Source organism: Furipterus horrens, unplaced genomic scaffold, assembly GCF_987537825.1.
Source record: "Furipterus horrens unplaced genomic scaffold, mFurHor1.1.pri manual_scaffold_15, whole genome shotgun sequence".
In the NCBI taxonomy this organism is placed as follows: domain Eukaryota; kingdom Metazoa; phylum Chordata; class Mammalia; order Chiroptera; family Furipteridae; genus Furipterus; species Furipterus horrens.
The window spans coordinates 12,580,755-12,594,038 of NW_028327185.1; the positions used below are offsets into that span (position 1 = coordinate 12,580,755).

The window sequence follows — 13,284 nt, forward strand, 5'->3', positions numbered from 1 at the left end:
GTAACATTTTTGAAAAGTAATGTTGATATTTATTAAAACAAAATAAACAATTCTGTTGCTTTGGAAAGGGAAAATGTTTTCCTGAATGAATAAATGTTGGGGACTTAAATGGATGTTGGGCATTCTTTAAAGTTATTGCAGCCGACTGAATTAAAAATGTCTTAATGTATGTCATTATTAATACTATATATAATCCTGCAGTTCTTTCCTTTGCAGCAATGAAACAAGTTTTGAAAATAGTTTTGCATACTATTTAAATTCTACTTCAATTAAAGTCATGTACTTAAAAAAAGACACTTAGGGCAGTTAAATACCATCTTTACCTGTTATATGAAAGAATAATATCAAGCAATGGATACATTTTTAAAATAATGTGCAAAGTGATACAACCCGTTAGTTTTAGGTCTTATACTAACATTGTCTTACAGCCACCAGGAAGGCCCTGGCTGGGTGGCACAGTGGGAGTGTCGTCTTGTGCACCAAGAAGCTATGGGTTTAATTCCAGTTTGGGCTGCCTATGGGAGGGTGTGTCTCTCTCTCCCCATTCCTCTAAAATCGGTAAATACCCTCAGGTGAGGACTTAAAAACAAAAAACAGGGAGTAGTCCCTCATTATTGTACAGTAATACAGTTGTGTTTTTGTTTTTAAGGCAAGTTTTAAAATCCAGCTGGAAGAGACTGCAGTATTCCCTCACTTATCGCGGGTGTTACATTCTAGACCTCCCCCCAAACCACCGCGATAGGTGAGAATCCGCGAAGTGGGAACCTTACATTTATTTTAGTATTTATGTATATTTTAAGGCTTTATAAACCCTTCCCACACATTTATAAACTGTTCCCAGTCCCTTATTAACCTTTTCCACACTTTTATAAACACTACTTATGTTCTTAAACATATTCCACACTCTTAAACAGATGTAACTTTAACATAGGTATACAGTACCGGATAAATCCCGTGATATAGCGAAAAATCTGCAATAAATAAATATATTTTAAAAAATCCTGCAGTGCAATGAGGCTGTGATAATTGAACTGCGATATAGAGAGGGACTTCTGTTATTTCTTAAAATGCCAGCATTTATACTTAAGTATGACAGGTCCACTGTGTACTATACTGGTGTATATTAACAGGGCCAGAATAAATTCACAAACTGACTACAACTTAACACATCCTTTATTTACTTGATCGAAAGCCTTCACATGGTACGTGTGATGTTTTGCATAGTTTTATCTCAGCTGTGTTCACACTGACATCAGTGAGTTGTATTTGGGTTTCTATACTCGAGACCCTGTTCAGTTGCTGCTGTTGCTTTGTTTTCTTTCAGGATCAAGGTGGGTACTTTCATATAAAATCTTATTTTTAATTCCTTCTCTGGCGATTCTTTCCTGGATTCGTAGCTTTGCATGATTATACCTACAGTGGAACCTTTGAAGAAAAGAATATGAATAAGTCATTAATATAAAATTCCTATAAACATTTCTATAGTAACAAAATTTAGGAATGCTTACAGATGAGTACCTTGAGACTGAAAATACACCCATGCTAAATTTGGAGTGCTATTACTAAGGTATGTTTTATATGAACTGAGGATTTCTATCACCTTAGCTTAATTTTCCTTGTAGAACTTCATGTAAGTGGAACCAGTACTTTGGGTCTGGCTTTTTTGCTCAGGAAAATAGATTTGCTAGTCATCCACACTGTGTCAGCATGAGCACGTTCTTTAAGGAACATCAGATGTGCTGCTGTAAGCGCGGTGAACTGGGCGCTGGGGTAGGTGGAGGGCCGAGGCCTTCCCAAGTGAGGTGTGAACCGTAACTTGGTAATGGCATGTCTCCTGCCACGCAGTCATCTGTTCATTAGACAAATGGTATAAAGTGAGTACATGCACATTACAGAGATTTAAGGCATTCCAGCAATATTTTGTAAGAAATTTCTATTAAAAAATCCTTTAAAAAAATTATAAGTCCCATTAAACTACAGAGGGTGGGAACTTCCCAATGGGAAATTGCTCTGAAAAGAGCAGGAGCTTTCGCATTGGCTAAACTTATTGTATAACTGGGGACCCTGAATAGTCAGCACACATACCAGCATCCTAATGTCACCACGATAAAGCCTCCTACTCCAACGTCACAGGATCTTCTAATTCTACCTGTCAGAAGTACTGTAATTATTACGCAGGACATATTATTGCCCTATCTAGGAAATAAATGTTCATACATGGGTGTGTGTGACTCACACAGAAAGAAAAACACACTCACTAGTTAACAAGAAATGTCCAAGGCCAGCCACAACCGATCCCAAGGAACCATATAATACAGAGTCCCGGGCACAGGGAATGTTCTGGACATCTAAAATTCCTAGGAGCTTGAAGGGCTAGGATGAAATAGAGAGCCTAGATTGAACAACAAATACTGTACATCACTGTTTTTGCAAAGGTTAAACTAGAACATGTGCTATGTGATGACCATGAATCAATCCATTTACATTTACTCCTAACATCTTTTTCTGTATCCAGTCTGAACAAACTGCATCTTAAAAGTGGAAAACCATGAGAAGGTAATAGACCAGAAAGTCCCGAGAAATAAGATAACCTACCTAAATTAATTAAATTTCAGCATTAGTAATTTGATAATCAACTGGTTTGGAAATAAGACATTTTATGAGCTGTGTGGAATTTGATGGGGGGGTACGGAAGTGGGATAAGCACAGTTATTCTGTATTTGCTTATAGAGTTAGTATACTGCTGTTTTAAATTCCTTTATTGGTGTTAATGAGGTGAACATCAATTGTTGATACGAATAAATGTCATGTAAAATAAGCGTGGGCCGTAGGACTTCTCTTATTTCCTTGCCTGACAAGATTGCATTTGATTTTATCTTGTGGCCCTCAATTGAGGGCAGGACAGACATTAAAGAAAAAGTCACACTTGTTTCATCATAGCATTTCTATTGAATAGAGGAGAAAACTTACACCCTTTTCTGTATCTTAATAAAATGCAGGTTTTCAGTATAGTGTAGCTTTTAAAGGGAAGCTACTTGTCCATTTATTGGCGGTAGAATGTGAGGCAAGACCTTAACTGAAAGGGGGAGGAGAGTAGAGGATGAGGAGAAATGGGGAAAAGATGTCAGATTAAAGGTTGAAACAAACATGTTCTTGATTGTATTTTTCTCCTGTGTTTGCTGGTTTGGCTCAAGCTTCTGCTGGAAGAGAGAATGTGACCTAGTTCATAATAAAGCAAAAGTTACATATTCTCTTGGATCATTCTATTCCACTTTTCCTTGGTCTGCCTCCCACCCTTCCCTCACACATCTAAATGTTACTTCATTAACATCAGGCTTTAATTTTGAAAGATTGTATACGAAAATTTGTATTAAGAAAAAGAGGTTCGGGGATTTGAATTGTTTTTAAAGACAAACATTTTACAGAAACTACATATGCTATTTTAAATGGTACCTTCTAGAACCAGCATGTGGGTAGAGGCTAAACATTCTACAACACATCATCAGCCTCACCTCCGACTTAACCTGCTGTGATGTCCCAGTGCCACGGTTGAGAAACCAACGCCGGGCTAAGTCAGTATAGGGCTGGCAGGAGGTTATTAGTGCCATGCCCTTCACAAACATCCCATATATTTAGTTCTCATGACCTCTATGAGGTCGTCTCCGAAACGGGCACAGGGTCTGCAGCCAGGCTGTTAGGTACTGCCAGTGCCAGGAGGGAAGTCATCCTGAACCACTCCCAAGAGCCTGTTTCTGCTGCATCATTTAACCCTTCAGATGTTTTTTATAGATGAAAAAAAGCAAAGCTCACAGAGGAATCGTGTTCCAAAGGTCACACACCTAGAGAGTAAAGACTGAATGCCTAATTGTATATCAAAATGGGTAAGAATGAATAAAATTTAAGACGGCCATTTCCCTCTACTAGCAGAGCATTCTCACCCAAAGAATTAGACCAGTGATTTTAAACTGGTGTACTGCAGGAATTTTCAGAACCTGCAATACCTGACTTTTAATACGGGGCACTGACCTCTTCCCTCGGATTGTCAAAAGGCAACAGCCAGTCTGGTGTGAATGAGTCAAGATTATACCTAGGTGGTGGTAGATTGGTAAGAAGTAATAGTTTTTGGTGTGCCACAGAATTTTGGTAATTGATGGGTGCCCTGGGATGAAAAAAGTGTTGAAAACCAGTGGTTTAGACTTAACTTCAGGAGCAAGTATAAACTGATGAGGAAATTTGAACTGTAAGATTCTTAAACAGAAATCAACATTTCTCTTCCCTAATTAGCCTGCTAGTTTAACTTGTCATTATTGAATTTTAAGTCCTTAAACTTAAGGAAATTTTAGGTTGATTTTTTGGTAGACATTTTTAAGTTTATATATAGAAAAGCAGTTTTTCCAGCTTACCTTCATGGAACTAAAGAAAAGCTCAAGGTTTCTAAGCCAGAACGTCAGTTTAATAATTTACAGGAAATAGATCAAATTGAACCACCTCATTTCCCACGGCCAGATGCAGCTGCCTCGGTGCCCATCTGGTTTGTCCTCTTGTTAAAGGACACACTGGCTCCATTCCTACTTTAATCTTAACGGTTCCTCTCAAGGATGCTTGTACAGTTACCCCTTCTTTTATTTGCATCATTTTCCCCTCTAATACTCAGCCTAGAAACACACAAAACCCGCCTCTTCACACCTGTTCCTCCCAAGCCTAAAGGAACCACCCCTTGTTCCTGCTCCCCTTCCTTCACTGCTAACACGTGTGCTGCTCCGCTTGCACACCTATCTTCGCTTTTCACTTCGCTCACTTCTGTGTGCCGCTCGTGCACCGCGCACCCTGAGACGACACTGAGACATCCACTTTACAAAACCCAGAGTCCCCTATAGCAGCATGTGGCACAAGTAGCCATGTTTTTGAAACAGTTTCTTGGTTTCAAATACGACAGTGTGTTCTGGTTTCCTCTCTCACTGGCTGGCAGCTTTGTCGCTGTCCTCTGATAACATCTAAGGACTGAAATGCCGGCTCTTCCCAGGTGACACGGTTTCAATTAAATGCCACTTACATGACGACTCCCAAACACACAAGTCAAACTCAGATCCTCCCCGAGGTTTAGTTTCATCTGCCTACTGACACACCTCTTCTTTGTCTAATAAGCACCTTGAAATAAGTATTTCCAAATCATTTTTTTCAGGCCTCACTACTCAGCCAACTCCCCATCAAACCCATGTCCACTGTATCAGCAAGTCTGCAAGGAACAAAATACATCCTGAGCCAACTACTCACCTTCACTGCTGCTACCACCCTGTCATGGCATCTTAAAAGATCCGGATTCCATTAAGATAACATATTACCTATTTACACCCTCCGCCGCCTTCAATAATATATGCACTCACTTCGGTGCAGGCCCTCGCTGCTCTGGCACCTGCCCTTCGCATGTACCTCCCATTCCTCTCACACACCTAGATCGTTACTGCTTGGAACACCACCTGCCTCCTGGATCTTTGCCTGGTTGATTCAGTAAATGAAAATCCTTACTTCCTTTTTTGCTTGATTCCCCCAGCAGAGTGTGAATAAGGACGGATTTTGCCTGTTTTTTGATCATGGCTATACCTAAGTACCTGGTTTAGTGCCTAACAGTACATAGTCTTAATATTTTTTTTGAATGGGTGAATTAATAAGTTTGGAACTTAACCAGAGCACTTTTCCTGGGAAGCATGTACCAAATTCATATTTTAAACTTTCTCAAAGTTTTAAAGGGCTAGTTCCAGCAGGGGTGCTAGCTTGATACCATTCCCCTTTTTATCTGAAGTTTTGCTGATTCTAAAGATCTCTGTAGTGGAAATGATCACTGAAAAAAATGTTTTAACTGCAAGCCTCCTTTTCTGACATTACCCTGGGTTGCTAATTCAGACTAAGCTTAATATCATATTGTTATTGTGTTCTCTGATGAGCTTTGGTAGGTACTAGTGTTCCATGAACAATTTATTTACAGAGCTTTTTACAGTATTCTGCTAATGATGGACAAATTAAATAGATCATTTTATCTTTCATTGCATTATTTTATCAATTCTCAGTGGATTAAGCCACCCTTATGACCATTACATGACAGCAGTTGTCTCCCATCAAAGTGGACAATCAGAAACAAAGGGATTAAAGCCCCACTCAGTATCCCAGTGTTCTCACAAAACGATCTAGAATGTCGTGTTTGCAATATGGGAGTTTCAAACAAGGGTGCATTTTTTACACTAAGCATATTCCAAATAGTATATAAGACACTAAAAACAAAAGGCACCAAGAGCTGTATAAATTGACAAAATTTGTTACTAAATACGGAAAATATTTTATCCAACATTTATTAACCATTTGATGATCTGCTATCTTGGCCAAATATGGGTGGAAAAACGCCCAGAGAAGCAAGAACTTGGAAGTGAGCAAAATTTCCAAGCTGGTTGGAGGATATTCTAAAACTATAGGAGCAATTTGGCACACAGTGCGTCTTTAATTGTTCGTGATTGATCCCTTAATATATATTGGGTTCCCTGCTCTTAAGGAGCCCAAGAGGAAGAGAAGACATATCATTAACTTCTGGTATGATAAACGGTGGAATGACACAGTTACGGGGAGATGGGTGTAGAAGCTCCTCAGTCTGCTTTGGGGGTCAGGAGGCCCTTCAGGGGAGACCAGAGAGCCTAGTTTAGCTCTACAACATCTGGAGGAAAGTATGAGAAGCCAGGGCGGGCAGTTAAGGGCTAGGTGGCGGCATTGTATTATCACAGGCCAAGGGGACAGCAATGTGTTCCCAAGGCTGGATTTTAAGCAGAGGTGGAGTGATGCATTTACCGGTGGACCTAGGAGAGCAGGGCAGGAAGACAGGATGACCAGCTGCGGAAGCTGTTGGTTGCATACACTCAACACTGCAACACTCCTCCAGGTCCAGAAAGCAAGGTTAACGGGAGAAATCGCCCTCCTTTCCTCTGCTGCTCCTGCTCTGCATGTAGGATCACGGGAATATAACCACGCTCCCATTCCTCAGCATTTAGGGACCCCTCCACGTTAAGTAACATACGAAGTACAAAGCATTGAAGACAAGCCCCTGTCCTCGGGGAGCTTACAAATCTGCCCTCACTAGTAAACGACAGTGCGCGGCCCTGGTCAGCAAAGCCTTCCGCCCAAGGACCCCGGATCGTCAGCTGTTTTCCAGTGGCCATCAGTAGTACCGGTCCCTCTTCCTGCTAGTTTTGGACACTTCTGTCCTGGCAAGGAAGACAATATCGGCGGGGGGGTGGGGTGAGGGGCACATTAATAGATTCCACGCCCCCGACGGTAAGGAAGCCAACGGCACGTGCACGGGACTCGGGTCTCCCGGCTTGAGATGCTGCGTCCGTAAGAGGTGCCTGCTCGCGCCCCGCTCGCCCCCGCCCTCCCCACCGCCCCGGGTTACCTTCCCCTTCCCGGGCTCGCCGGGCTCCGGCGCGGCGGTCATGGGGACAAGTCGGCGCCTCCAGCCCCGCCCCCGCCGAGGGCCGCCGCCAGCGGAAGCCCAGCAAGCCACGCACCGCCCCTCTGCGCGCCGGCCGCCATTTTAGGGAACGTTTCTCGGCCCCAGTGGTTCGGGCGGCTCGGGTCGTCTCCTTTGTTCATTGAACCAGCCACGCCTTCTCCATCAGCGGCTCCCCCGCCCCGGTGGCCGAGACCGTGGGAGGGGGTGGGCTCCAGAGGCGACCCCGCTCTCGGGCTACCGGCGGGGCGTGGGCAGCACAGCGCCCTGGCGTTTCGAGACTGCGCCTCTTCCCTCCCCAACCCCCGCCTTCATCCCAACCGCCATTTCTAACCGTCGCCCGCGCGCGTGCGCGCTCGTGCACGGCCGCCGGGCGCGCGCCGCGGCCGCGGAGACGGAGGGAGCAGGCGCGCCGCCGCCGCTTTGTCCTGCACGCGGGCCCCAGCCCGGAAGTGGGCCCGCAGCGGCTCGCGGCCCGCGTCCCCTACGTGTCCTTTGTCCTTCCGGCCCTGGGTGCTCCGGGCCGCTGCCCCCGGCAGCAGGGGCCGTAGCCGTGTCCCCGCGGGCGCCAGCTACCGCAGATCGTGCCCCCGCCCCCTCCACCTTTCATTTACTTCCAGTACTTAGGGGCTCTAAAGTAACACCACTCGGTTCTCCTAAAGGAGACTGGGGACAAAATGGAGGGAGCGGTTCGTTACTGAGCTTGCGTCAGAACGTTCGTTCGCCCCTCCAGGGCGCTGAAGGACTTACGGGTTTAAGTAGCAAAAGGTGCAACTTGCGTAATTAATGTTAGGTGGTGGTCCACGGTGTCCTCCTTCCTACGACTGTGAATTCACGTGAAACCTGAAACAGTGCGGGTTCGTGAGATCAGTCGGAAATGGGTGCGTGCTGATCTGGTGTAAGGGTCAAGCCAGTGGCTCATCACGCTACATAGAATGCAATTCCGTTTTCAGTGGTTTTTTTTTTTTTCTATTCACCCTAAGGTAAATGTCCTTGTGATTACCGTATGTCTCCTTTATAGCTCACGTTTAGTGTTTATTTCAAAGTGCACTCCTGGGGAAATGTTTAGGCTTTAGAGAGTGTCATTGTGCAAACTCATGCTGCTCCTGAATGAGCGGCTGCCTGGCACACAAAGTGCTGGGTAAGACTGGCGAGGATGATTTTATATTAGTTCTCATTAATTGAACGGTTTCTCATTCTGTGTAATGACCTTGTTTTTATAATCATTTAATTCCTTTCTACAATCCCAATAAAATATACAATTTATGATATATGTAACGGGTTATTTTTTTTAATGATTAACTTTTGGGGAAATTGGACAGCTGCAGACAAATTACATAATGCTTTAATATTTACTGGGAAATAGAAAAAAAGTCACCCCACCCGTGGTATACTGCCAGTTTGGAGTTCTCCGCTGAAATTCTTGAACTAACTATGCTTTCAACTTTTGGTTGGAAGGTAATGTTCAAGGTAGTAATATTCCATAAAGGACTGAGGAATTCTTTTGAAGTATTTCCTAATTATGTTGTAAACGAAGGAGAACTGGAAAACTACTAGGCAAGCCATCTTATTTTATTTTTAATTGTGATTTGAAAATTGCTAGGGTAAACTTAGTTGTCCATTTCATTTGTCTTTGAAAGTATTCTCATGATTTTCATATTAATTTTAATTTTACAAAACTTGCAAAATACTTGCATGTTTTTATTCATTTTCACGGTTTATAGAGTGAAAAGTAAGAATCTCTTTCCCTCTCAGCCTTTTTCTCCCCTCTTTAAGGTAAACACAACCAGTAGTTCGATGTGTCTCTTTCTAAACTCTTCTTTTTCTTAATTAAAACACTGGAATATAAGGTAAAAGTGAACGTCTTTATGCCATACCTGCCCCCATATATATGTATACACGTGTCCTTATATAATACACACATATCAAAATGGCCACACTATGTAATTTTCATTCAATAATTTACTTTTTACCATTTAAGAAATCTTGGAAACTTTTTAATGTAAATACCTATAGATTTGCTTATTCGTTTTAAAGGCTGCCCAGCAGTCCTTTTAACCATTTTCTTTCTGACTGACACAAAAAGTGTCAATTTTTTCATTAATCCAAAAGATGTCCCTGGAAAACATCTTTTTCACTTTCTGATGCGGACTTGGACTCAACCATTTCTCCAAAAAGGTGTTTCTTTTCTCTTCTCTCTCTCTCTCTCTCTCTCTCTCTCTCTCTCTCTCTCTCTCTCTCTCTCTCTCTCTCTCTCTCTCTCTCTCTCTCTCTCTCTCTCTCTCTCTCTCTCTCTCTCTCTCTCTCTCTCTCTCTCTCTCTCTCTCTCTCTCTCTCTCTCTCTCTCTCTCCCTCTCTCTCTCCTTTTCTGTTCTTTGCTTTGTAGGCAGAACATTTGGAAATCAAAAACTGCTCAGGGTTACTTTGGTGCCACTGTTCCTAGGCTCTTTCTCTGGGGAGAAGTAGAAAGAAAAGTTTTGTTAAACCATGAATTTGTATTGCTATTCAAATGAGAACCTTTACAGTCTGGGCACTAGTGATGCCCATTGCTATTAGGTGTCACTGCTTCTTGGCCTTTTCAGCAGACAGCTACTGCCTGCTATACAACAGTACATACTAATGGGTTACAGGATTTTTACATTTCTGGGTTTTATACTCCTGTCTCTTGGGCTGAAAATCTTGGTTCCTAAGATATTTACAGAATTATTTGTCCTATCTATCTATCTGTCTTGCTTTTTGTCCTGAGAGTATACCCGCCAGGGGTGTGCAGGCAGTGCCATGCCTTAGTCTTTCTCTGTGTGGCTATACCACCAGCTGGATATGCACTTCGATGCATTCATTTCAGTTGGTCAAGCATTCTGAAAACAAAAACTTCCTCTGCCCTTTGTTCATTTTGTAATAAAAATATTTCCAGATAACATGTTTGTATAAATACCTTGAGTAAATGCACCCCAGAGAGAAAGGGTTCCTGCCTTTAGACCGGCTCTCCTCCTGCCCCCCAAATGTGGTCCGGGCATGTGCAAACTCACCTTTCTGTGTCCTGGGCACCCTGCCAGGGCCTTCGCAGACACATCTCGGGTAACCATCTCTACCTACCGCCAAATGAGTGAGATATTTTATTACGATTTTGCAGATGAAGGAACTGATTCTCAAAAAGGTCAAGTAACTGCCCGAGTCACACTATTAGGAAGTGAAAAACTTCCGAATTCAATTACAAACGTGTCTTGTCTAAAGCCCTATATTCTTTTCCATTCCGCCATGATACCTGTCAGTAATGGCTTTACACCATGTGTAATATTTAAGTCTAGAACTCCGTTTCACCCCAGTTCAGGAGAGGCTCAGCGTGTTTATTTTTTACCGCTTCACACAGCAGCCAGCCTGTTCCTTGCAGCTGTCTTGTTAACAACCCGACCTGGAATGCCGCAGGGGCAAGAGAGCAAAAGAAGTGCTAATGTGGCAACTTGGGTGAATCTCAGAAATGGAAGGTTGAGCGGAAACAACCAGGTGGGAAAGTGTATAGGCTGTATGTTAGCATTTAAATCCTTAGTTTAGAAGTTGGGTGGTGGGGTCAGTGAAGGAGAGGCAGCAGCACTGATGGGTGCTGGCTGTTCTGTTTCTCTATTTGGGCGTCGGTTACAGGGGAGTGTTTCGCTTTGTAAAATGTCAACATTATTATTGTTCTTATCACATAAAAGTGGCTGAACTGAAATTGCGACTCCGTTTTCTCCAAGGTCAGAGCCCATGTGCTTAATTAACCACCGCTCCTGGATCAGAAGAGGCGGGTGGAGGAGGCATTCTGGGTGCAGGAGGGTGCAGCTGGGGCACCAGGCTGGCGGGGGGTGGGGGGGTGGGGGGGTGGCAGCCCAGAATAGAGTGTGTTCCTGAGGCACCTGTGAATGTCCTAGAATGAGGGAGGCTGGATTTTGGCTTGGGAGTCAGATATGGGACCCTTAAAAAGCTTCAGGAATAAGGGAAGAGCCATGGTGTCACTCAGTCGGCATCCCAGCTCTACTGCCAAGACACTGTCATCATAGTGGGAGGTATATCTGACCCCAGCGTATCTCTAATGCACTAACATGAAATCTCAAAAAGTAACCAGAATGAATCATTCTCATTATCATAAATGTAGACATTATAAATTTATACACATATATATGCCCATGGACACTGTCACACTCTTGGAATGGCTGGAGAGGCAGGGCAAAATGACATACTAACAATGAGGGTCAAAGGTTAAGATTTACTGTTTTACTATCTATTGCAGCTTGTAGAAAAATTCTAAAGCTCAAGGTATCTTTTTTTCTCAACCTTCGAGCAATTCATAAGCTTTAAAAAAAATCCTCACCCAAGGACATATTTATTGATTTTGGAGAGAGAGGAAGGGCGAGAGAGAGAGAAACATCGGTTGGTTGCCTCCGTACGTGCTCAGCTCGGGATCAAACCTGCAACCCAGGTATGTGCTCTGACGGGGAGTCAAACCCGCACCGTTTGGCGCACAGACATCGCTCCAACCAACTGAGCCACCTGACCAGGACTCAGCCGGTGAACAACTCATTAGCAACCCAAAGCATCTGAAGCCCATGATTTATTCACAAAAGAAGGCAGTATCACCTGTCCCCCACTTCAAAAAAAAAATAAGCAGCTATTACAGGAGAACCACTCTTTCTAAACTAAGAGGGGGGCCTGTCAAGCATAGCCTGGGCGCACACAGATACAATTCTATGAACAGCAGCCCTTTCTAGTCTGCATAAGGGAAGAGGGTTCTTGGGTTCGCTGTCATGACTGGCCTCACCCCTGCTGTGAAGCTTCGGCCCTTCAAAACCACCTCTCATTCTTCTCTGGCCCTCCACCTGGCGCCTGCTCTGTGTTGTTATTGAGGGAAGGCTGTGAATGGTCTGCAGGTGTTTCCATCTCCACCGCCAGTGGGCTGTGATCTCTGACTAGAAAATCTCTCGAAGAGTTTTCACCTTTTATTCTCCACGTGTTAGTCCTTAGTGTTTTGTTATGATGGTTTATGAGGTTTTATCAGAGTAACTTACTAAATAAATTAGGACCTTTAAAGGAGGAGGGAGCTACAGTATTGTCAGTTTGTACACTGTATTTACAGGTGGCATCTAATTGTCCAAATAAAAATTGCCAGCGCTGACACTTATGCAGATCGTGATGGAAGGACAATTAGTAATCGCTTGTTTTATCCTAATACTCATGTGGCACTTTGTAAACATTTAAAATCCTTTTAGCAATATAAGCATGGATCCTGTGGCAACAAAGAGCGCACCCTAGTGGCCAATCCAGTAATTATAATTATATTATCAACTATAAAGGTTAAGTGTAAAAACAGTTACAAAAACTCACTGTGCGTTTGCGTTGCTGTGAAGAGTATACAAATTTCGGCCATGCAATTTATTTATATTACTTAAAAACTTTTTGTTGGGAAACAAAGCACAAATACAGAAAATCACGCCAAAACGAATGCATAACAGTGAATTCCAAGCATGTATTAATATTTGATATTATCAAATTAAAAATTAATTTAATATTGATATATTATTATATTAATATATTATACTTAATTACAAGGCATATGTGAATGGATCATTATAACACCGTTTTAGCTACTACCCAGGCCAAGAAACAGAATTTTCCTGCCACTAAGAAGGGCTTGCACATACTTCATTTCCAGCACATCCTTCCCTCCAAGTAACCATTAAGGTAACCGCTTGCTTGTGTTTCCTTATAGTTTTTTTTCACCCAAGTGAATACCTTGGGACTCTACAGTTGTTCATTTAGTTTTT

General features: G+C 42.9%; 1 protein-coding gene across 1 annotated transcript; it reads right to left on the reverse strand.

The window, feature by feature from the left end:
• Positions 1–1,155: 1,155 nt before the first annotated feature.
• COX20 (cytochrome c oxidase assembly factor COX20) lies at positions 1,156–7,522 on the reverse strand. The gene is made up of 4 exons (XM_090263416.1): positions 7,433–7,522; positions 2,259–2,373; positions 2,086–2,149; positions 1,156–1,425 (listed from the first exon to the last, which is right to left on the reverse strand). Exons 1-4 carry the CDS (start codon positions 7,472–7,474, stop codon positions 1,293–1,295), a joined length of 354 nt encoding a protein of 117 aa, XP_090119542.1. The 5' UTR covers positions 7,475–7,522; the 3' UTR covers positions 1,156–1,292.
• Positions 7,523–13,284: the final 5,762 nt, after the last annotated feature.

Excerpts from the sequence above, each read along its gene's own strand:
- COX20 (XM_090263416.1), bottom strand. The coding sequence starts at position 7,474 with ATGACCGCCGCGCCGGAGCCCGGCGAGCCCGGGAAGGGGAAG. Across the intron at positions 2,150-2,258 it reads TGGACATTTCTTGTTAACTA|GTAGAATTAGAAGATCCTGT; the intron begins GTGAGTGTGTTT and ends TACTTCTGACAG. Across the intron at positions 1,426-2,085 it reads GTGGTGACATTAGGATGCTG|GTTCCACTGTAGGTATAATC; the intron begins GTATGTGTGCTG and ends TTTTCTTCAAAG.